The 25027-nt window shown below is 38.4% G+C and overlaps 1 protein-coding gene across 3 annotated transcripts in view; it reads left to right on the forward strand.

The window, feature by feature from the left end:
• The window catches only part of LTN1 (listerin E3 ubiquitin protein ligase 1), a 59058-nt gene that overhangs the window by 31391 nt on the left and 2640 nt on the right, over window positions 1-25027 (forward strand). For all 3 annotated transcript variants that reach the window (XM_027542424.1, XM_027542497.1, XM_027542582.1), the window contains 11 exons: window positions 1746-1888; window positions 6102-6237; window positions 6428-6572; window positions 7475-7688; window positions 8186-8423; window positions 8978-9052; window positions 15013-15199; window positions 19502-19673; window positions 20766-20986; window positions 22517-22711; window positions 24078-24245. In XM_027542424.1, the coding sequence (XP_027398225.1) occupies window positions 1746-1888; window positions 6102-6237; window positions 6428-6572; window positions 7475-7688; window positions 8186-8423; window positions 8978-9052; window positions 15013-15199; window positions 19502-19673; window positions 20766-20986; window positions 22517-22711; window positions 24078-24245 (1894 nt within the window). The remainder of the gene's footprint in view (window positions 1-1745; window positions 1889-6101; window positions 6238-6427; window positions 6573-7474; window positions 7689-8185; window positions 8424-8977; window positions 9053-15012; window positions 15200-19501; window positions 19674-20765; window positions 20987-22516; window positions 22712-24077; window positions 24246-25027) is intronic.

A 25027-nucleotide genomic window follows, 5' to 3' on the forward strand; every position in this document is an offset into this window, starting at 1 on the left:
GTATAGCCTTGGCACAGGGAAGATCTTAAGCATAGCACAAATCCAGAATCCATAGAAGAAATAGTAGGTACCTGACTTTGTAAAACAAAAACCTTTGTGTCCATCAACAGATGAATGGATAAACAAAAATGTATGCGTTATAATGAAGTATTATTCTGCCTTAAAAAGGAAGGAAATTTTGACATACTGAAATGTGGGTGAACCTTGAGGACATTATGCTAAGTGAAATAAAGCAGTCACGAAAAGACAAATACTGTGTGATTCCACTTATATGAGGTATTTAGGCATATTCATAGAGACGGAAAGTCAAATGGTGGTTGTCAGGGACTGAATGGAAGGAAGATGGGGAGTTCTTATTTAATGGACAGAGTTTCAGTTTGTAAAATGAAAAAGTTCTGGAGGTTGGTTGCACAACAGTGTGAATGAACTTAACATCACTGAACTATAGACTTAAAAGTAGTTAATCTGGGGGACTTCCCTGATGGTCCAGTGGTTAAGACTCCATGCTTCCAATGCAGGAGGCATGTGTTCTACCCCTGGTCAGGGAACTGATCCCTCATGCTGCACAGCATGACCAAAAAAAAATTTTTTTTTAATTAAAATAGTATGGTAAATTTTACATAATTTTACATATTTTGCCACAGTTAAAAAAGAAAATTTCTGTATGATAAAAATACAGTATAAAGGATAGGTGGAAAAATAAAGGAAAATACTTGTTAATTAAAAAGAATTAATGTTCATAATATAAATAGCTTCTAGTAATTAGTCAAACTGAAGAATGTGTCAAGGACTTGAACAGGTAATTCGTAGATGAAATAGTCAAAGGTAATTCATTTATGAAATGTGGAATAGGAAAGGATTTGCTTTGTTAATAATGACAAATACAAAGGAGTATATAGTTTATCTACCTTATTGCCAGGAATTAAAAAGGATTATTAGGTGTGCAGCAGAAAAGTCAAACTTGTACATTTTTGGTGAAAATGTGAATTTATTCTTCTTTGAAGAAAAACTTGAGATTATCAAAATATAATACATGCAGATCCTTTGATTTTGAAGTTCTGCTTCCAGGAATCTAGCCTAAAGAGGTGTTTGTACATATACATAATAGTACTTGTTCAAGGACAGTTATTATAGTGTTATTTGTAAGAGCAAAAATTTGATGGAAAAATCCTAAATGTTCACTAATAGAAAAATAGTTAAATTATGATTGTATGAAATATTTTGGTTTTGTTTTTTATTTAGATATGTAGTTTTAAAATAGAATACTTTGTACCTATATGTTCTGCTGTAAAGTGGTCTAGAAAGTATATAAGTATCAGGTAATATAAAATTTAGATACATAAAACCCAAGTATATATATGCATATATATGAGTATCATTTCATATGAGCAATATGTAACTGGTCCTCTTTAAATTGAATCAGTTGGCTCTTAATGACAGCATAAGCATGTACTGTGTGTATAATTTTTAAAAATCATCTTTGGGGAAAGATATATATACTTATTTTTTGAAAATCAGAAACATGAAAAAGAGAAGCAGAAAAAAATAATTGTCCACAGTTTCATCAAACAGAATCAGCAAGTGTCAACCTCTTTCATAGTTTCTTTTATTCTTTTTCTACTCAGTTATTTTATATAGTGGAAATTTTAGTCTTTTTAAATTGTATGAATAAGAGGAATTTTCTGAAATAACTAAATATTTAGGATAAATATAATTCACACCTTTTTTTCCCCCTCTTTAAACAGTTTTTTTCCACTAACAGAAGGCAATATGCATACTATTCAAAGTCTCTGTCCATTTTTGTCAAAAGAAGACAAGAAAGAATTCATTGCTCAGTGTATACCTGCCCTTTTGGCCTGGACCAAGGAAGATGTTTGCCATATTAATGGTTAGTTACTTGGTAATAAATATTTCATTAATTTAATTATTGCTTGAGATGAAAGAAGTGTTTCTTAACATCTAAATCCAAATCTGACAGAGATAAATTATAGCTTATTTTTTTCCTAGTTAATATTCTTGCTACATAACAAGTTGACTCAATAGGGTAAGTGTCGTTCATTGGAGAGTGACTGTTACTTTGCAGTATCGAAATGCTGCAGCCTAAGGGAAGGTGTGTAACCACAGGTACCCTCTAATCATTTCTGTACCCTGTGTAGCTCTTCTTAGCTATACGTCATTTCCCCCTAGTCAACCGATGAGTCAACTTACAAAAGCAAAAGAGGAAACAGCTTTTGTTGTGTTTTAAACTTTTCGGACATTCTGTACTCTTGTTAGTTCCTTTACTTGCTAATTTAACAAGCACTTATTGAGCCCTGACTATGTGGCAGTCTCTTTTGTAGAGAAGAAGATAGATGTAAAGTTATATGATAACTGATATAGCAAAAATTTATCTTATGTGCAGAAGTGCAGAAAAGGATTTTCCACTTTGCTTTGAGATAGCAGTGGCTATTTCACAAAAAGAAATATTTTAGTAGTGGTAAAAGGTACTTTTCCTTAGAGTTAGAGAAAGACATTCCAGGTTCACAGAAACTAGAAGAGTGCAGGTAGCTTCATTTTGGTTGGATTTAAGGTAGAAAGTTGGGACAAAGAGTATTAGGGTGCACAAGAATATGGATCTTGAGAATGGTAGGGCACAGATCATAAAGGCCTCATTTTGTCAGTTAAGGAGTTTGGACTTTAAGCGATAGGAGGTAAGGAACTGTTGGCCCAAATTAGGTAGGAAAGTAGTCAGACTGTCATATTCACATTAGAAAGATTATCTTGACAGCTGTGTGAAGAGTGGATATGGGAGAAGAGAGAAATTAGGGGTAGAAGACTATATAGATAGAGAGCCATTCGAATAATCAAAATGAGAGAAAAGAGCTCTTGAGTCAAGGCACAGATGGAAGAGTGGAGATGGAATTGAGAGAGATAGGAAGTAGACTTGTTGGGGTTCTGTGGTTATGTTTCTGGATTGCGCAGATGGGAGTACCTTGAGGCCTTATAGGAAACCCTGCCAGGAGACTTCAGGGCTGGACACAGAGTGGCGAAGGAGTGTACAGGGAGCTGATATTAAGGTTTGGACGCATGAGATTACGATTAAGGTGGCTATGGAATAAGTACTCAAATGGGGATTGTCAGTAAGCAGTAGGCTGTTGGCTAGATGGAAATACTGCTTTCAGAGTCCATGCCAGGTAGGTGGTAGTATAATCTGTAAATGAAGATGAGCTTGTTGGGGAGAGTGAAGCGTGAAAAGAATATCAAGGGAACACCAGTATGTAGATTTAAGGGGTATGTAGGTAAAGGGACACTTGAGAATAAGGACTGAAGGTTAAAAAAAAAGGAAGCAAGAGTTTAGGTAATATTCATCACCTGTTAAATGCCACAGCCCAGATGAAATTAGAGACTGAAATGTGGAATGAACAGTGGTGAAAAAGTAGGGCCAGATAGTCTGTTCTTAAGGGTTTGGTAGAAAGGGACATACGGGGCTTCCCTGGTGGCTCAGTGGTAAAGAATCCGCCTGCCAATGCAGGAGACACGGGTTCAATCCCTGATCCCGGAAGATCCCACATGCTGCGGAGCAACTAAGGCCATGCGCCACAGCTGTTGAGCCTGTGGTCTCGAGCCGGGAGCTGCAACTGCTGAAGCTTGCGTGCCCTAGAGCCCCTGCTCCACAACAAGAGGAGCCAACCCACTGAGAAGCCCACACACAGCAATTAGAAGCCTTCAGTCGCCGCAACTAGAGAAAAGCCTGTGCCAAATGAAGACCCAGCACAGCCACAAATAAAATATGGGGAAAAAAAAAAAAAAGGAGGGGAAGTGGAAAGAAGTGAAAGCTGGACATGAATACAGAGTCAAAGGGGGAGAGGGAGGAATAGAAGACAGAATAATGTATGGTAGTTCCCACTGAGAAGAAGAGAGAGGAGGGCGTGTAGGATTGGATCGAGAGCAGTTAGAAAAAAATCACCATGACAGAAACAGATTTAGAGAGCAAACTTATGGCTACCAGGGGGAAAGGTGGGGAGGAAGAGAGTTTGGGGCTGACATAAACACACCACTGTATGTAAAATGGATAACCATCAAGGACCTACTGTATAGCACAGGGGACTCTGCTCAGTATTACGTAGCAACCTAGAAAGGAAAAGGATGTGAAAAAGAATAGACGTATGTAACATGTATAACTAAAGCACTTTGCTGTACACCCGAGACTCACACAACGTTGTTAATCAACTGTAGTCCAATGGGACATAAAATAAAGGGAAAAAAGAAGATATCAACCATGTATAAGTGGAGCTTAGGTAAGGAGAGCTGTTGGGCAGATGCAGATGTAGATACAGAGAGTGTAGAAGGGGTTGGGAACTTCATGGCATCGTGTCTCTTTAGGTTGTCTGATGAGTGGCAATGGGATTGTGTTTTTTAAGAAAGGTAGTAAAAGTTTGAGATAGTGGAAGAAGAATATGCCATTAGCAAACACAGTGAAACAATTGCCTTGATAGTATGATATCAAAATAAATTTTTGTGGCATTAAGCTTTACTGTTGAGTTCACTTGCATAGTTAAATCGTGGGCTTGGAATGGGATTTGCAGGAAAGGGATGCAGTTGAACGGATTGTTCATGGAAGAGAGGATTACCTAATGGGAGAGCAGGTGGTATCTGCAGCACAGGTTACAGCTGAAAGGTGGCTGAAGACAGGCCTGTGTTCACACAGGTCACAAGGTACCCAGCTGTGCGGAGGCCCAGGAAGAGGAGTGTTTTTTAAGGTTTTACAATCGGTTTTTCTCTTCTAGCCCAAGTGATGAAGCAGAATTAGCTAACGAATACTTTTCAGTTATTAGAACATGAGTTGTTTCTGATTAAACTTGAAGCCTCTTCTATTGATATTTTGTAAGGAAGATTTAAAAAAAATTCTTCCTCTGCCTTTAAAGGAAGACTAAATTGTTACTGATTAATTAATTTTTGCTTTCTTTGTTGGTTCTCTTTTGCCTACAGGATAAAAACCTAAGTCCTTAGTTTGGCCTGTAAGATGTTTTAAAATCTTATTGCAACCAGTTTCTCCAGTTTCACCTCTTTTGCTTCCACTCTGGACCCTGACCATGCTAAATTGTCATGAATTTTGATCAGTCCATACTTTCTTACAGCTTTGTGCCTTAGCACTCCGTGGAGCATCCCTTTTCTAGTCTTGCAGACTTTCATCTTTTGATAAATCCCCGTTCACACACCAACTTTGGGAAGCCTTTTCTAACTTAGTGTAGTTTCCTGCTCTGGGTTCTCAGTTTTTGTCCATATTATTCTAATTTGTTTTTAAGTCTGCCAGTACTGCTGAATAAGACCCTTCAGGGACTGGATTTTGTCCAGCTTTCTCCCTAGTATCTGTCTAGCAGTGTACCTTGTATGCATTCATTTATTCGTTCTTTATTTAGTCAGTCAAAATAAATGTATCTCGGGCACTGTGGTAGGGGGCCATATACAGCGATGAGTAAAACTGACAAGGTTCCTGCTTTCATGGAGCTTACTTCCTGATGAGATAATAACAAACATTAGTGCTGTAAAGGCAACAAACAAGTGATACTAGAGGAATGAGGAGGGGCGTACTTTATGTACTTGGGAATTTCAGAGTGGAGGCAGTATTTAAGCTGAGAATTGAAGAATAAGGAGGAATCAGGGAGTCTAAAGAGTAGGGAACCCACAGGAGCTTTCCCAACAAAGATGCTTACTGAGTGAACGTATGAATTATAAAACAGTATGCTCTATTTTCCAACTTTATTTAACTTTGTACTCTAGCTAGAGATTTGTCTGTTTTTTGAGAGGTGGGTATGCTGAATATGTCCTATCCGTAAGGAAACAAAGAAAATAATGGCATAGGCTAGTTTAATGCATAGTGTCATTCACTTGCTTCCCTCTGCCTGCCCTGCCACACTTTCTTCTCTGTGCTGGGTGCTGAGTATGTTGGCAGGTCCCTGCCTATAGAGTTTATAGGCTCATTTGTTGACTCTTTCTTATAAGCCCTAATTTTAGAATCATCACCCTGGACACTTTTGAAGAAAGTTTTTAACCTATCTCAGCATAGGCTTTCTTTTTTTATAGTAGCAATACAATTTAAAAATGTTTTAATTTTGCTGTAGGAGGTTTTGGACATCTTGCCATTTTCAATTCTTGTCTGCAGACCAAAAGCATAGATGATGGAGAGCTATTACATGGTCTATTAAAAATTCTGATAACATGGAAAAAAGATCACGAAGATATTTTTCTTTTCAGTTGGTAGGTAATACTTTATATTTTTCCCTCTGTGTATGATGTGATCTCAGATTATGTATCTTACAGTCACTGTTTCATAGAGTAATAGGATGGTAGGCATTTAAGTCAGTCTGTTATAAGTATATAAGATTTAAATTTTTCTCATTGAATGTCTGTATAATTCATCAATGTTTTATTTTTGTCTTTATCACAGTAATCTGTCAGAAGTAAGTCCAGAGATACTGGCTGTAAATATAGAAATAATCCGTTTCCTTTCCCTGTTTCTGAAATACTGCTCATCTCCTTTGGCAGAGAGCGAATGGGACTTCATCATGTGTTCCATGTTGGCTTGGTTGGAGGTAAATTAACCTTCTGCATCATCACTGATGTTGGGTTTTTGTGCATATCTGTGTGCCAGAAGTATTTTCTCATCCTCTTTAAGTAATGATTGTAGTTAGCTCCTTTGCAAACATTTGAACTCTTTATAGATATATTCCTTGCCGACTGCTGCTTGACAGATCAGTAAAATGATTGAGGTTTAATGTTTGCTGATATCATTCAGCAGCCATTCTGCTAACTGCTTTTAAAATGGTCTCTCCGTTAGCTCGTTTTAATGTAATATTTGTAGCATAGTCCTTTAAGGTTTTATCTTTTCATGACAAGGTTTTTGGTCTTTTGCTTCTATTCTTACAATGTGCTGTTTCATTATTGCCAGACTAGTGCAGTAAAGATTAAACAAATTCAGAGGGAATTAGAGTTCTTTTTATGACCCCAAGCAACCAGCTGTGTAATACCTCTGGGTATTAGGTAGCAAGTCATGCAGCAAGTCAGTCAGTGCTGAATTGGTCTGAAGCTCTACTCTGCCTGCTGTTTACTGTGTGGCTTAGGGTATTAAAGCTTACCTAATTGAGCCTCAGTTCCCTCATTTTAAAATAACTTAATAATGCCCAATTAATAGGGCTCCTGAGAAGATTATAAATGTGCTTTTAATGTATTTAACTTGGTAAATGGTAATTGATATTATTTTCCTTCATGGTTGCAGAAATAAAAAAGAACAGTTCACAATAAGTGGGTTAATTCTAATTCCTAACAGTTAATTCTGAAAATAAGTTATTTTGATATATAAATGTCTCCTGAGACTATACATTCAAACTGTTTCTTATTTTCAAATTTAGAGAAATGAAAGGGACTTCTCTTTATTGCCTTGACTTGTAGTATTCTACAGGAGGTCTGCTTACCTATTTAATTTTTGTTTCCTCAGACAACAAATGAGAATCAGGCACTGTATTCTGTTCCACTTGTACAACTGTTTGCCTATGTCAGCTGTGATTTGGCCTGTGAACTCAGCGCGTTTTTTGATTCTACAACTCTGGTCACCACTGGCAGCCTTCCTGTAAATCTGATCAGTGAATGGAAAGAATTTTTTTCTCCTGGCATCCACAGTTTGCTTTTACCTCTTTTGGTGACTGCTACAGGCAAGTGAAAAAGGGAGTAGTAGTGAGAGTCATTGAAAGTAACTTGTTTTGAAAAATTAAAAAACAAAACAAAACACAAAACACCACAAAATCAACTTTGGATGTTTAGGTCACACAACACAAAATAGTGAAAGAGCCAGAGAGAAAGTTTAGCATCTCAGAATCATCGTATATTCTTCTGCTTTACAGACAAGAATTGAAACATCACAAGATACCTAAAGACCACTGAAAATTGGAATCATACTAATTCAGAGAATATGAATAAATTATTTTAACTCAAACTTCTTTTTTTTTTAAAGGATAAGATAATAGAAGTCATTAAATAGTTGAGATTATCTGAAATATATATTCAGTTCATGCTTCTAGTTTGGACTGCTTTAATGTTTGTCAAGTTTTTATTTCATTTTCTTAAATAACATTTGGTTGTCTGTGAATCGGTCAAGTTGTATTACTCACTTTGTTTGGGGTATGACTCTTTTTTTCCTTTTTGTCATCAGGAGAAAACAGAGATACATCTGAAACATCATTTCAGAATGCAATGCTGAAGCCCATGTGTGAAACATTAACTTATATCCCAAAGGATCAGCTATTGAGTCAGAAACTCCCTGCAAGATTGATTGCTGGTCAGAAAACAAACTTGCCAGAATACCTCCAGACTTTGTTAAATACATTAGCCCCATTACTCCTTTATAGAGCTCGGCCTGTGCAAATTGCTGTCTATCATATGCTATACAAGTAAGAATTCTTTCAGTTGAATCAGTATTGTGGTGGTTTTTTAAAAAATGAAATATAGTTTTGGCCTTCCCTGATAGCTAAGTTGGTAAAGAATCTGCCTGCAATGCTGGAGACTTGGGTTCAATCCCTGGGTTGGGAAGATCTCCTGGAGAAGGGAAAGACTGGGCACTCCAGTATTCTAGCCTGGGGAATTCCATGGACTGTATAGTCCATATGGTCACAAAGAATTGGACAAGACTGAGTGACTTTCACTTTCACATATGTAGTTTTAATTTTTGGTCATTAAAAAAAAGTCAAAAAGAAAGAAGTTACCAAAAATTAAAAAAAAAAAGTCAAAGTAAAAACAGCAACAATGTAAGCTTGACTAAATGTTTCAGTAACAGGAATGGTCATGGTTCTCCATGCACAGTTTATATAGTCCTGGCCATAGTGGATTATTTCAGAATAAGCTCAGTAAAAGGATATACTCACTACAAAATCAGTATTGGACTTTCTATTGCTAAGCATGACTTAACAGTGAACCATTTCATGTAACTTAATATTCTGACTTTCAGATTGATGCCTGAATTCCCACAATATGATCAAGATAATCTAAAGTCATATGGAGATGAAGAAGAAGAACCAGCCTTGTAAGTTATTTTTAATACAAGTCTTCCTCAATTTACAGGGTTACATCCTATTTGTAAGTTGAATACATGTTGAGTCAAAGATACATTTGATACACATAACCTGCTGAATATCAGTTTATCCTAGCCTACTGAAGCGTGTTCAGAACGTTTCCATCAGCCTACAGTTGGGCAAAGTCATCCAACTCAAAGTCTGTTTTATGATAAAGTGTTCAGTTCAGTTCAGTTCAGTCACTCAGTCATGTCCGACTCTTTGCGACCCCAAGAATCACAGCACGCCAGGCCTCCCTGTCCATCACCAACTCCCGGAGTTCACTCAGACTCACGTCCATCGAGTCAGTGATGCCATCCAGCCATCTCATCCTCTGTCGTCCCCTTCTCCTCCTGCCCCCAATCCCTCCCAGCATCAGAGTCTTTTCCAATGAGTCAACTCTTCGCATGAGGTGGCCAAAGTACTGGAGTTTCAGCTTTAGCATCATTCCTTCCAAAGAAATCCCAGGGCTGATCTTCAGAATAGACTGGTTGGATCTCCTTGCAGTCCAAGGGACTCTCAAGAGTCTTCTCCAACACCAGAGTTCAAAAGCATCAATTCTTGGTGCTCAGCTTTCCTCACAGTCCAACTCTCACATCCATACATGACCACAGGAAAATCCATAGCCTTGACTAGACGGACCTTTGTTGCAAAGTAATGTCTCTGCTTTTGAATATGCTATCTAGGTTGGTCATAACTTTCCTTCCAAGGAGTAAGCATCTTTTAATTTCATGGCTGCAGTCACCATCTGCAGTGATTTTGGAGCCCAGAAAAATAAAGTCTGACACTGTTTCCACTATTTCCCCATCTATTTCCCATGAAGTGATGGGACCGGATGCCATGATCTTCGTTTTCTGAATGTTGAGCTTTAAGCCAACTTTTTCACTCTCTACTTTCACTTTCATCAAGAGGCTTTTGAGTTCCTCTTCACTTTCTGCCATAAGGGTGGTGTCATCTGCATATCTGAGGTTATTGATATTTCTCCCGGCAATCTTGATTCCAGCTTGTGCTTCTTCCAGCACAGCGTTTCTCACGATGTACTCTGCATATAAGTTAAATAAGCAGGGTGACAATATACAGCCTTGATGTACTCCCTTTCCTATTTGGAACCAGTCTGTTGTTCCATGTCCTGTTCTAACTGCTGCTTCCTGACCTGCATATAGGTTTCTCAAGAGGCAGGTCAGGTGTTCTGGTATTCCCATTTCTTTCAGAATTTTCCACAGTTTATTATGATCCACACAGTCAAAGGGTTTGGCATAGTCACTAAAGCAGAAATAGATGTTTTTCTGGAACTCTCTTGCTTTTTCGATGATCTAGTGGATGTTGGCAATTTGATCTCTGGTTCCTCTGCCTTTTCTAAAACCAGCTTGAACATCAGGAAGTTCACGGTTCACATATTGCTGAAGACTGGCTTGGAGAACTTTGAGCATTACTTTACTAGCGTGTGAGATGAGTGCAATTGTGTGGTAGTTTGAGCATTCTTTGGCATTGCCTTTCTTTGGGATTGGAATGAAAACTGACCTTTTCCAGTCCTGTGGCCACTGCTTAGTTTTCCAAATTTGCTGGCATATTGAGTGCAGCACTTTCACAGCATCATCTTTCAGCTCAACTGGAATCCCATCACCTCCACTAGCTTTGTTTGTGGTAATGCTTTCTAAGGCCCACTTGACTTCAGATTCCAGGATGTCTGGCTCTAGGTGAGTCAGTGATCACACCATCATGGTTATCTGGGTTGTGAAGATCTTTTTTGTATAGTTCTGTGTATTCTTGCCATCTCTTCTTAATATCTTCTACTTCTGTTAGGTCCATACCATTTCTTTCCTTTATTGTGCCCATCTTTGCATGAAATGTTCCCTTGGTATCTCTAATTTTCTTGAAGAGATCCCTAGTCTTTCCCATTCTGTTGTTTTCCTCTATTTCTTTGCATTGATCGCTGAGGAAGGCTTTCTTATCTCTTCTTGCTATTCTTTGGAACTCTGCGTTCAGATGCTTATATCTTTCCTTTTCTCCTTTGCTTTTCGCTTCTCTTCTTTTTACAGCTATTTGTATTGATAAAGTGTTAGCTATCTCCTGTAATTTATTGAGTACTGTACCAAATGTGAAAAGCAGAATGGTTGTCTGGGTAAGAGTGGTTGTGAGTGGCTTGGTTGTTAACCCTTTGTGATTGCGTGGCCGCCTGGGAGCTGCAGTTCACCAGCACTGCCCAGCGTTGTAAGAGAGGACCGTTCTGCGTTATAGCCAGTCTGGGGAAAGGTCACAATGTGTAGTATAGTTTCTACTGAACACTCATTGCTTTGACACTGTTGTAGTGTTGAAAAATTAAAAGTCAAACCATCATAAGTTGGGATTGCTTCATTAAATTGTCATAATCCATCATGATGATTTTAGAAGACTGAGGCAATGCAAAAGCTCTAAGTTTAGTGAATACATTCATTCCACAAATCTTGTACATTTATCTGTAAGATATAAATGAATTTTAGAGCTCACTTGAAGAGAAAGTTACTCTCTCTTCTAATTGTTTCTAAGTCATTTTCAGTTTGCTACTGTTTAGTAAAACTTTCTTTGGCCACATAGTAACTGGGGAAAGAGTATACCCCTTCAAAAATGTATTGAGCACCCCTTTGTGCAAGTGTTAATTAAATGGTGAGGGGAGAATATAGTGTTAAGTAAGCTGTTTTCTTAAGGAGCTTATAATCTAATTTAGATGTATTGCCCTAAAACTGAGTGGGCTTCTCTGGTGGCTCAGCAGTAGAGAATCCACCTGCCAGTGTAGGAGATGTAGGTTTGATTTCCACGTTGGGAAGATGCCTTGGAGAAGGAAATGGCAGCTTGCTCCGGTACTCTTGTCTGGGAAATTTCATGGACAGAGGCGCCTGGTGGGCTATGGTCCATAGGGTCACAAAAGAGTTGGACACGATTAAGTGACTAAACAACCACCCTATAATAGAAGACAGTGTGTGACAAGTGCTAAGAAAAAGGATGATGTTAGTGAGACACAACTACTGTGCCAAGAAGGGAAGACATTGATGAAAGGGAAGACTTTTCAGATTAGGGAGCATTTCAGCAGGCAGGGGAAAGTTACAGGAACACCATGTGCAAAGGCATTGAGGCATGACTGCTCATGATGTGCTTGGGGAATATCGAGTTGTTGCCATGTGACATATTTTTTAATTTTCTAGGTCTTCTTCCAGTGGAATATAAGCTGTGTGAGGCTTTCAGTCTTTTATTTCTGACTTTTTGTTCCCCAGCACCCAGTTGTTGGCCTTAAATAGTTATAAATAATCCTCATTTGTTGAGTAAAAGAATAAATGAGGGAGTCCCCTGGTGATCCAGTGGTTAAGAATTTGCCTTCCAATGCAGGAGATGTGAGTTTGATCCCTGGTTTGGGAACTAAGATCCCACATTCCGGGGAGCAACTAAACCTACATGCTGAAACAGCTGAGCCCACGTGCCACAACTAGAGAGTCCCTGTGCCACAATGAACGATCCACCAGATGCAGTGACGTTTCCATGTGCCGCAACTATGACCCAATGCAGCCAAATAAATGAGCATGTGCAGAGTAGGCAGGGAGGGTAGAGTGAAAGATAAAGCTGGAGGGTAATGAAGGGCCTTCAAAATGACATTTTCTAGAGATCGGGGCATTGTTTGGTAGAAGGTGGGATACCATCAGCTGATTCTGGCAGAAGTCTGAAGCATAAGTAGCTTCAGACATAGAAGTAGCAAGCAGAGCTGGAGGCCATTCTAGAAGTTCCAAAGTGCATGGAGGTCAGTGTGTAAAGTGGAGAGTTGTTCTTTGTAAAATCTGCTGATGGTTGGTATGGAATGGAGAAGGGTTGGTACATGAGATGGTGGTGCTGAAGGTAAAAACTTAAGGGCAGAAGTTGGAGAGAACTTTTACTTATGGGCTGGTAGTAGGAAACCACAAGGAAAGAAAGATCACAGAGGTAAAAGAAGAGACTGAAGTCAGAATGTCAGAGAGAATTTGACTGGAGATACACACAAGTCTTTGGAAAAGACCCTGATGCTGGGTGAGATTGAAGGCAAGAGAAGAGGGTGACAGAGGATGAGATGGTTGGACAGCATCACTGATTCAGTGGATGTGAACTTGGGCAAACTCCAGGAGATGATGAGGGACAGGGAATCCTGGTGTGCTGCAGTTCATGGGGTCCAGGAGTCAGACATGACTTGGCAACTGAACAGCAACAACACACATGAGTATTTCACTTCCTGAGACTCTTACAAGCTTGTCTAAAAGTGTTAATAAGTACACTGCTTCCATAAAGAAGAAAATTACCTTACATTGCCATGAGTTAATACGAATGTTAAATTTCCTTTAACATTCCTTTAACTGTATTGAAAGACAATACAGTCTTATGATCTTCTAACCCTTTGTTGGTTGATAAAGGACCTGATAGGATTTGTTAGCCCTAATTGTTCCCCTGGCTAGGCAGGGACTTCAGACTAATCAGTTAGCCTCTCTGGGTGTATGATTTTTTTTCCATCTATAAAATGAAAGGTAGAAATATACATTTTCTGCTGGATCATTGAAAAGGCAAGAGAGTTCCAGAAAAACATCTATTTCTGCTTTCTTGACTATGCCAAAGCCTTTGACTGTGTGGATCACAATAAACTGTGGAAAATTCTGAAAGAAATGGGAATACCAGAACACCTGACCTGCCTCTTGAGAAATCTGTATGCAGGTCAGGAAGCAACAGTTAGAACTGGACATGGAACAACAGACTGGTTCCAAATAGGAAAAGGAGTACATCAAAGCTGTATATTGTCATCCTGCTTATTTAACTTATATGCACAGTACATCATGAGAAATGCTGGGCTGGATGAAGCACAACCTGGAATCAAGATTGCAGGGAGAAATATCAATAACCTCAGATATGCAGATGACACCACCCTTATGGCAGAAAGAGAAGAACTGAAGAGCCTCTTGATGAAGGAGGAGAGTGAAAAAGTTGGCTTAAAGCTCAACATTCAGAAAACGAAGATCATGGCATCCGGTCCCATCACTTCATGGGAAATAGATGGGGAAACAGTGGAAACAGTGGCTGACTTTATTTTGGGGGGCTCTAAAATCACTGCAGATGGTGACTGCAGCCATGAAATTAAAAGACGCTTACTCCTTGGAAGGAAAGTTATGACCAACCTAGACAGCATATTAAAAAGCAGAGGTCTGTCTAGTCAAGGCTATGATTTTTCCAGTTGTCATGTGTGGATGTGAGAGTTGGACTATAAAGAAAGTTGAGCGCAGAAGAATTGATGCCTTTGAACTGTGGTATTGGAGAAGACTCTTAAGATTCCCTTGGACTGCAAGGAGATCCAACCAGTCCATCCTAAAGGAGATCAGTCCTGAGTATTCATTGGAAGGACTGATGTTGAAGCTGAAACTCCTACACTTTGGCCACCTGATGTGAAGAGCTGACTCATTTGAAAAGACCATGATGCTGGGCAGGATTGAAGGCGTGAGGAGAAGGGGATGACAGACGATGAGATGGTTGGATGGCACTGACTTAATGGACATGAGTTTGGGTAAACTCCAGGAGTTGGTGATGGACAGGGAGGCCTGGTGTGCCATGGTCCATGGGGTTGCAAAGAGTTGAACATGACTGAGCGACTGCACTGAACTGAAAAGTTTTTCCTTTAAGTACTAATTTCTAGAGTAAATTTTATAGCATATCTTACATATTTATAAATATGAAAACATGTATATATTTCTATATCATTTTATGCCTTTCAGATTCTATAATTGCCTTTATATAAAATTAAGGGTCAAAATTGAACCTATAAAGGGGAACTTTTAAAATGGTTTTTGGAAAATAGAGGAAGATTTTTCTAAAATGCTTCAAATTTATACACGCTGTCAGTTTGTTAAGAGACAAATTATGAAGAAAACTGTGGTGTTTAATCATTGATTCTTAGGTCGCCACCGGCTGCACTGATGTCTCTTCTTAGCACTCAAGAGGACTTACTAGAAAATGTTTTGGGATGTATTCCTGTTGGACAGATAGTTACTATCAAGCCACTGAGTGAAGACTTCTGTTATGTTCTGGGGTACCTCCTCACTTGGAAATTAATACTTACTTTCTTCAAAGCTGCTTCATCTCAGGTAAATAAAATGAGACAAAAAAAAACTTCTGTCAAAAAAGTATTTCTCTCTTACTATCTTAAACCTTTCCTTCCCCTCCTTTTGGAGAAAAATGAGGACATGCCTCACATTTTAGTCTGCTCTTATCTGGCTCATTACAGACATTCTGCTAAATTTATTTCTGTCTTTACTTTGTCACCCTCCCACAGTTTTATGCTTGGATCAGTTTTTTTCTAACTGAATGTATCCACCAAGTCTGTTTATTGCAGGAAACCAGGTTTCTATAATTTACTTTTGTGTTATCATAGTAACAGTTTCTAAAGAACTGGATCTTGCTATTTTCTTTTTCCCTTTGGTCAACTTCTGACTCTTGTGGGAATATCAATGGAAATTCACCTTATTTGAAAATCAGTGTTTAGAGAAAGATCTATGAAATATTACCATATGTAATTCAAGCTGTTATCACTAAATAATGAAAATATCCTATAGTAATTATTTTGCCCAAATTATTTTAGCAGCCACTAGATGTCTCTGTTGTCTCACGTTTAACAAGGAAACTGGAAAGCTCTGCTCCAGTTTAAAAAATTCTTTTAGACAGATGCCTGCTTTTAAAAAAAGTTCCAAACATTGAATCAGTTTAATAAAGTAGGTCACTTCTTTGTCAGGTTAATACAACAAGACTTAAATCGCTACATATTTAAAGTGTGACTAAATATCATGGCATTCATTTTCAATGTGATTTTTCAGAATCCTTAAGTTATAACTTATGTTGTTGCTAATAACCCTTGTAGTTGTTTAGTCACTTAGTCCTGACTCTTTGCGACCCCATGGACCCCATGGGATTCTCCAGGCAAGAATACTGGAGTGGGTTTTGCTTTCCTTCTCCAGGAGATCTTCCCGGACTGGGATCAAACCCATGTATCCTGCGATGGCAGGCGGGTTCTTTGCCCTGGAGCCACCAGGGAAGCTCAATAATCTATTTCTTGGTACAAATATATCAACATATACATTTTTGCATTTGTTTATCTAAGGAGAAAATGAAATCACAGAGGCAACACTGGTCTAGATGTTCAGATTGTTTTATTTATTTTCAGTCTTACCACTTAGGTTTGTGTTTTGAGCTTGTCTTAATTCACTGATTATATATTTCAAGAACTACTTGTTAGGCTTCTGCATTTGTTTCTTAGAATATTGTTGATCTCTAAAAAATTGCAGCATATTGAGGCCTTATATCTAAGAATTTTGTTCTTGTTATACTCAGATATTAGGAATAATTATATAATTCTTATATGCAGAAATTATGAGTACATCATCTTTTTCATTAAGCCAGGGTCGGAGAGGGGCACAATTAGATCAGCATTTATTGAGCCTAGAAGTTGAACTGAACTGTCAACAAGTAAACCACCATAACTCAGTAAATAACAGTAATTAGAAGAATCCTAAAGCAGACCGTTTTTTAAATAAATTTTTGGTCCTTAATCTGGGTTGTTTTTAACATTCGTCTCAAAAGAATTAGTGAATTAAATTGAATTGAAAATAAGTGTGTGTGTGTGTGTGTGTGTCTTATAGTTTTGCTGAGATGTATTTCACATATCATCAAATTTGCTTAATTACAGGATGCAGTTTTGGGGACTCCTCAGGTGGTCCAGCGGTTAAGGCTCTGTGCCTCTGCTGCAGGAGGTGCAGGTTTGATCCCTGGTCGGGGAACTTCAGATCCCAGTGTGGCCAAAAAAAAAGATAAAGAGTACAGTTTGGTGTTTCTAGTGTATTTACAGAATTGTACACCATCACTGCCATCTAATTTTAGAACATTTTCAGTATCTACACACATCAACACCCAGCCCCCCTCCCAAGCCCCCCCCACCCCACAAAAAAAAAAACACCCTTACCCACCTGCTGTCCCTTTTCCTTTCAAACCCCCTGGCCACTGGCAACCACTAGTCTATTTTCTGTCTCTATGATTTGCCTACTGTGGACTTTTCACATATATGGCCTTTTGTGTCTGGCTTATTTCTTGTAGCACAATGGTTTCAAGGTTTGTTCATAATGTAGCGTGTGTTAGTATGGCATTGTTTTTTATGTCCGAAAAATAGTTCATTGTATGACTGTAACACATTTTGCTTATCAGGTCATCCAATGGGTGTTTAGGTGCTTCTACTTTTTGCCTATTGTGAAAAAAGCTGCTGTGAAGGCTTATGCCTTAGTTTTTGTGTGTACGTTTATTTTCATTTTTCTTGTGTTGTATACCTATGAGTGGGACTTCTGGCTAGTAGACATGTGTTTTTTAAAAGTCCATTGATATATGCAATAAATTTTTTTAAAAATTCTACTTTCCTTCCAATTTTTTATTTTGAAAAATATTCAGATTTACAGAGATGGTAGACAGCAGACATCATGATGCTTTGCCAAAAGTATTTAAACATGTATATCCTAGAAATGGCTTTCCCAGATGGCGCAGTGGTAAAGAATCTGCCTGCCAACACAGGAGGCACAAGAGACTCGGGTTTGATCCGTGGGTCAGGAAGATCTACTGGAGTAGGAAATGGCAGCCCATTCCAGTATTCTTACCTGGGAAATCTCATGGACAGAGGAGCCTGGCCAGCTACAGTCCATGGGGTCACAAAGAGTCAGACATAACCGAGCACACATTTACATACACATAAACTCCTAAGATAAGAACATGTTTATCATAAATGTAATACAGATATTACACTTTAATTTTGATGCAATAATATTATCTAATTTGTATTTAAAATTTGCCCCCTAAAAAAATAAAAATTTCCCAGTTTTCCCAGTAATGTCCTTTATAATTTTATTTCCTTTTCTATTGAGGATTCAGTCAAGGATTATGTTTGTATTTGTCTATCATATTTCCTTAGCTTATAATTCCTCTACTTTTCTTGCTTGTCGTTCACCAAGTCAGCTATTTTGTAAACTGTCTTCCAGTTGGGATTTGTCTGATGGTTTTCTCGTGGTTATGTTCTAGTTATTTTTCAGCAAGGGGATTTATTGCACGGTGGTGCTGTGTTTTCACGGTCACCTTAGGAGCACAAAATATCGTGTGTCCTCTTTATTTGGTGATGTTAAGTTTGGTTACTTGGTAAAGGTAGTGTCCTCCAGATTTCTTCGTGGTCGATTTTTTAAGAATCCCAAATGCCAAATCCTATGGCTTGATCTTTGTATTTGAGCATTCATTGTGTCCAGAAAATGGTATCTGTGTACTCTGAGGGGACAATATGGCATAGTGGAAAAAGTAATTTTAAAACAGGTACAAATACCAAAGAACGCAAGGTAAATGTGAACAAATGAAAACTACATTATTGAGGAACGAGTTTTTAAAGCACATGTCTCATGTAGATACCTGTAGTATACCCAGTGGTGCCAGATTTTTCCTGTTTTTAAGAAAGAAAGCAGAAAAAAGAGCCATATTATTATGTGAAATTTCTTGATTTATAAAACAACTCCAGGACATTTTGAGCTACCAGATTGTTCTGTCATAAAGGGATGCTGGAATGTTTGGTATAGGGTGAGGGCAGCCATAGCAATGGGATTAGTTTTGAGCAGAATTTTGAAAGATTAGAGATTGTGGTGTGGAAGATTTGGGAGGAGAATGAGTGAAGCATCTGTGGGCAGTGGCAAATAGATTTTTCTCAGCTCAGTCTCCCAAGTGGCGGTGAACTTATCAACAGGAGACAGTTTGGGAAAGATGTTAGAGGCATATGTCTAGTAACGAAGGGGTAGTGAGAACTTCTGCTAGTGTATGAGAAGGGGGAGCAGTGTCATCAGACGACCCGACTGGAAAGTAACACTGTGTGATGTATTTTGTAGGACTCTTCCATGTCATTCTCAGTGTTCAGATAAATGCATTTTTTCACTGTGTTGCTGCTGCTAAGTCACTTCAGTCGTGTCCGACTCTGTGCGACCCCATAGACGGCAGCCCACCAGGCTCCCCTGTCCCTGGGATTCTCCAGGCAGAACACTGGAGTGGGTTGCCATTTCTTTCTCCATTCATTGTGTTCTTGTTCTATATATGTATATACACACACACACACATATACATTGTACTATATATATAGGTAATATATATATATTTTAAAATATTTGTTTATTTATTTGGCTGTGCTGGATCTTAGTTGCAGCATGTGGGATCTAGTTTCCCCCACCAGGGATCGCACCTGGGCCCCCTGCATAGGGAGGACGGAGTCTCAGCCGCTGGACCACTCCCAGGGAAGTCCCAATCTGTTTATACTTTAATTCATTCCAAGTCTGCTGAATGTCCTATTTAATTGGGTTTACTAACAAAAATTCTCTCATTTCCACCAGCTTCGAGCTCTGTATTCAATGTACCTTCGAAAAACAAAAAGTTTGAATAAATTGCTTTATCACCTGTTCAGGCTTATGCCAGAAAATCCAGCCTTTGCAGAGACAGCTGTTGAGCTCTCCAATAAGGACCCTCGAACTTTCTTTACAGAAGAGCTCCATTTGGGTATTAGAGGTCAGTATGATGTGTGTGTGTGTTTCTTCCTGGGGACGAGGCTCAAGTCAGCTTGTATGACTCTTTACCATGAGGACGTGGAGAGTAATCCCAAATGTGGGTCCCCTCTATGACATTGTTGAAGTGCCAGATTTTCCCTATTTCTCAACATAGAATAAATAATTAGATCTTACGGTTGAAGTTCTTAGGAATTTAATTCATTTTTGAAGCTTAGTTTCTAGATTACTGTTATCTTTTACTCTGTAGACAATAATGTTTTGTAGGCCCATGGATGGTCTTTTGTTGGGGAAACGAAGATGAGTAAAATGTATTATTTTTTCACTCTGGGAGCTCACATTTTAGCTGAAGGGGTAGACGTGCATACATCTAGCTACGCCTCAGTGTTAAAAAGGATTTCCTGAGAATAGGAATTGTTTTAAATGCCTTGGAGATCTGAGGTTGGAGCTTTGTCTTGTGGGTAGTACAGTCGGACTCTAGAACTTCTGCATAACACGTCAGTGAGCTCTGGGGAAAGTAAAGGCCGCCAGTTTTTTTTTTTTTTTTCATGATTTGGGGCTTCCCTGGTAGTCCAGACGGTAAAGCCTCTGCCTGCAATGCAGGAGACCCAGGTTCGATCCCTGGGTTGGGAAGATCCCCTGGAGAAGGGAATGGCAACCCACTCCAGTACTCTTGCCTGGAAAATCCCATGGATGGAAGAGCCTGGTAGGCTGCAGTGCATGTGGTCTCAAAGAGTCGGACATGACTGAGCGACTTCACTTTCACTTTCATAAGAAAAAGAATCTTTAATTTTTCCTCCTCTTTGAAGTGTGTGTGCTTCATTTTATTTGTGATCTTCCCTGCAAAATAGTGCTATTTGGGGGCAGATTTTTCCGTATCCTTCAGGATCTTCTTTCTACCATTCTAATTGTTCATTTTGAATGTGGGAGAAAAAGCTACTATTCTACAGAGTTCTGGTTTCCTTGGTATGTCTGTTCTATGAGCTCTAGCGCTCGTGTCAAGGAACTGAAAATGATTTTCCGAGGAAAGTACTCATATCAGTGTGTTCTGTGTAAGAGGTACGTGTTACTAACTAAGAGTTTGTTTTTTCCTCAGATACCTCAGCTCTTCCCTACCATATTCCACACTTGGCTTGTTCAGTCTATCACATGACATTAAAAGACTTGCCAGCCATGGTCAGGCTGTGGTGGAACAGTAGTGAGAAGCGTGTGTTCAATATCGTAGATAGATTCACCAGCAAGTATGTTAGCAGTGTTCTTTCTTCTCAAGAAATATCTTCTGTGCAAACAAGTACACAGCTGTTTAATGGCATGACGGTTAGTATTATCTTGAATTTTTTTCTAGAAAAGTTGTCTCAGTATTGGTTACGCCTATCCGTTGTAGTGAGTATGATCACAATTGTAGCTCTTGGTTCAGAAATTAAAGAAATTGTCTATTTTCTGATTCTTGGACATCAGATCTCAAATTAATGCATCGATTGAAGTGATGTTATAATTTCATTTACCTATGCTAAATAGTTTTTGAACATTCACTAGTTAATTCAAAATATATATTGGAATACCTATAGATGCCAGGTGCTTTGTGCCAGTCACCTGCAAAATAGACAGCTTAGAAGGGTCTCATTCCTGTCGTGTAATAACACACAGTCCGATAAAGGAAAGAGGGTGATATTGGTAACGTATTTTGCATTGGAGACTGGAAAGTGGCACATTAAGAGGAAGAGTGTTCTGCAGTCAGGGTGGGAAAAGGTCATCCGGCTTGGGGGCCTAGGTAAGACTTGATGGAGGGGGGGTTATTTTGAGGTTGGCAGGATGCCGCTGTGGGTTACAGCATTTAATGTAGAGAAAACAGCACAGCAAAAGCAAAAAGTTTGAAGATGAGAATGTATTAATAATTTCTGTGATTGCTTAAGAAATAATGAGTAGCCCAGTATGCATATAGAGTAGTTTTCATGAAGGTAAATAGAGAACAGACGGCTTCTGTGATGAATTGAGTCCATACTGGAAAAGGCATCAACTAACAATCTAAAATATTTAGTGCTGTGTAGCCACTGAATTTTTTCTTCTGAGGCAGTGACGGTGTCAGAGTTAAACAGTGAAATTGCTCTGACTGAAGTCTTACAGCATGGGCTGCTGGCACGGGGCATGGGTTCACGTGAGTAGTTAGGGAGGCTCATAATGTGTAGACATGAGGAGGGCCTGCGGGAAACAGTGAGACTAGTCCTTAAAAGGGGACGGATGTGAGAAATTCTGTGGTTATTTAACCAAACTTACAGCTAATTAATATCTGAAAGAGAAATTTAAGATGATGCTACACTTTATAGCATAGAATACGAAAGTCAGAAGAATAAATTTTTAAAGGATGGTGATTTGTATTCTCTGTTGAGTTTGCAGTGCTAGGAAGAAAATCAAGATCAGGTATAAATATTCTGGCAGTTGATGGTTGGTTCTAAAGCTCAGGGGAATTCTGTGGTAGGGAAAGACTTGGGAGACATCTAAATAGAAGTGATATTTGATACACTGACTTTGGCAGAGAAGGGATAATTAATAATAACCTATTCTATACACTTCTATTCAAAAACTACAATATGGTAAGCCTAGTATAATAAAAACATACTTTTCCAGTGCATTTCTTTTTAAAACATCTTTGTCATAACATCACTATGAAACATGTCAGCTATTTGAATCTATTTCTTAAGTATCTCACATTAGATAAGTGAATATGTTTACCCGTGGTTTGTTTGAATGAGGACTGGCTGCTATCTGTCAACCTGTCAAGATGGTTTTTGAATAAAAGGGAAGAAAAGAAAATTGGCAAAAAAAAAAATTACTTTTCATGTGTTGCAGGTTAAAGCTCGAGCTACTACTCGAGAAGTCATGGCCACTTACAGTATTGAGGATATAGTGATTGAACTTATAATACAGCTGCCTTCAAATTATCCATTGGGCTCAATAACAGTGGAAAGTGGGAAAAGAGTTGGAGTGGCTGTGCAGCAGTGGCGAAACTGGATGCTTCAGCTGAGCACTTACCTCACCCATCAAGTAAGTGTCCACATACATGCTTGTTAGGCTTTCTGAATTAGAGAGAAGTCACTGCTTTACTGTGTGAAAGGGCAGTAAAACTTTCTCTCTTCTGCTTAAGTAGAAATGGATACTATATTTTGTTGAATCTGACAAAGGTCCATATAGTCAAAGCTATGGTTTTTCCAGTAGTCATTATGGATGTGAGAGTTGGACCAAAAAGAAAGGTTGAGAACTGAAGAATTGATGCTTTTGAACTGTGGTCCTGGAGAAGACTATTGAGACTCCCTTGGACTGCAAGGAGATCAAATTAATCAATCCTAAAGGAAATCAGTCCTGAATATTCATTGGAAGGACTGATGCTGAAGCTGACGCTCCCATACTTTGGCCACCTGATGCGAAGAACCAACTCATTTGAATAGACCCTGATGCTGGGAAAGATTGAGGGCAGGAAGAGAAGGGGACGACAGAGGATGAGATGGTTGGATGGCATCACTGACTCGATGGACATGAGTTTGAGCAAGCTCCAGGAGTTGGTGATGGACAGGGAAGCCTGGCATGCTCCCGTCCACGGTTTAACAGAGTCAGATACGACTGAGTGACTGAACAGAAACTGAAACAGATATATGTCTAAATTATTTGACCCTGCCAAGCTTATTTTAATTTTTAAGGCTCTGTAGCGTTTTTCCCTCGTGTTTGAAAAGAATCAACTCTTCTTCATGGACCCTGTAGATGTTATAGAACAATACCTGGTATTAAAGTTGAGAGGGAATCTTTTTGTAAGTCTCGGACAGCTGAATGTCTTCTGAGCTACTTTGACTTTTAACATTTCACCTCTCCTCCTGTGGTTAGAGAAATCCCAGTACTTTCAAAGACCTTTTTGCATTTTAAACAAATTGTTAAGTCTTCTCTAGTTTTGTTTGCACCTTCTCTAGTTTTTGTTTGTCAGGCATTCTATAGTAGAGGAAAAGTAGGTTAAAACAAGTCTATTCACTAGTATTGTAGAGCTGGAACAAATCAGCATTTGAGTAGGTGAGATAGTTAATTTCCTCATTTTTAGTTAAAAGTTAGGAGAACTGATCCAAACAACTTAATTATTTAAAAAGTTTCATCAAATAACAAGCTAAGACTATAAAAATTGAAAATTGGGTCAGAAGCCTTTCTTTCAAGTCAACATTTAAGGAAGAAACATACCTGGTTCCTAAAACGTGGGAGGTCATTTTGAAAACCAGTATTCATAAAACTTAGAATTGTAATATAGCCAAGCAGATTGATTCTCTTCTCTCCAGATTATAATACAATTTTAAAATTTGTGAAATTGAATAAAGATAATATTGGTGATTTAAAGTGTGTATTTATTGTTTTTTTTTTTTTTCCTTGTTAACAGAATGGAAGTATTATGGAAGGCTTAGCATTATGGAAAAATAATGTAGACAAACGTTTTGAGGGTGTTGAAGATTGCATGATTTGTTTCTCAGTCATTCACGGTTTCAACTATTCTCTTCCCAAAAAAGCCTGTAGAACATGCAAAAAAAAGTTCCATTCAGCTTGTTTGGTAAGTCTAAAGAGAAACTAGCTTATTTATATCTTACATATATTAATATTATATATGGATGATATCTAACCTTAGAAAACTGTGGATGTTAAACTCTTAATTGTGGTTAATGGGAGACATATTAAAAATGATTTTTCAAAATCTGTAAAAGAAAATTAGTAATTTACTGAGACTGGTGGCATCAAAGCACTTTAATAAATGGAAGTTTCTAAAATAGCTCTTGGCACTTAAAAAATGGATGGCTTTGCAAGATGTGTACCGTAAAGGAGACTGAACAAATTGGAACTGAGAGCCGTCTGGCATCAGAGCTTTTTGCTCTTTTCAGACATCATAAAGGAAATCTCACTATGCTCAGTTCCATCACAGCAGGTTTCTTTACACACCTCCGTTTTTGTGAGCGTGAGCCTGAGTGCAGAGAACCACTGGCCTTTGGAAGGAGCACTGAACCGTGTTGATTTGGAGATGAATGTAAAGAACAGACATTTCAGTAGTCTCCCTTTTCTTAGTTTAATCATTTTAAAATTACTTTAGTCTGCAAAGCACCAGCTTGCTGACCTGAGTTCCAGTTTTCTCATCTGTAAAATGGAGATAATAATACTTTTCTAAAGGCTGTTGAAAGGATTAAAAGAAGAAGATTTATGTAAAACCTACCACTATTTAAATGGAATATGCAAAGCTGAACATCAGTGTTCAATAAAGGATTGCTGTATTCATCTTGTTTTATTTTAAAAAAAAGATAATATTGTCTTTTCAACTTGGCCAGTTTGATAAGAAACATTTGC

Source organism: Bos indicus x Bos taurus, chromosome 1 (genome assembly GCF_003369695.1).
Source record: "Bos indicus x Bos taurus breed Angus x Brahman F1 hybrid chromosome 1, Bos_hybrid_MaternalHap_v2.0, whole genome shotgun sequence".
Lineage (NCBI taxonomy): Eukaryota > Metazoa > Chordata > Mammalia > Artiodactyla > Bovidae > Bos > Bos indicus x Bos taurus.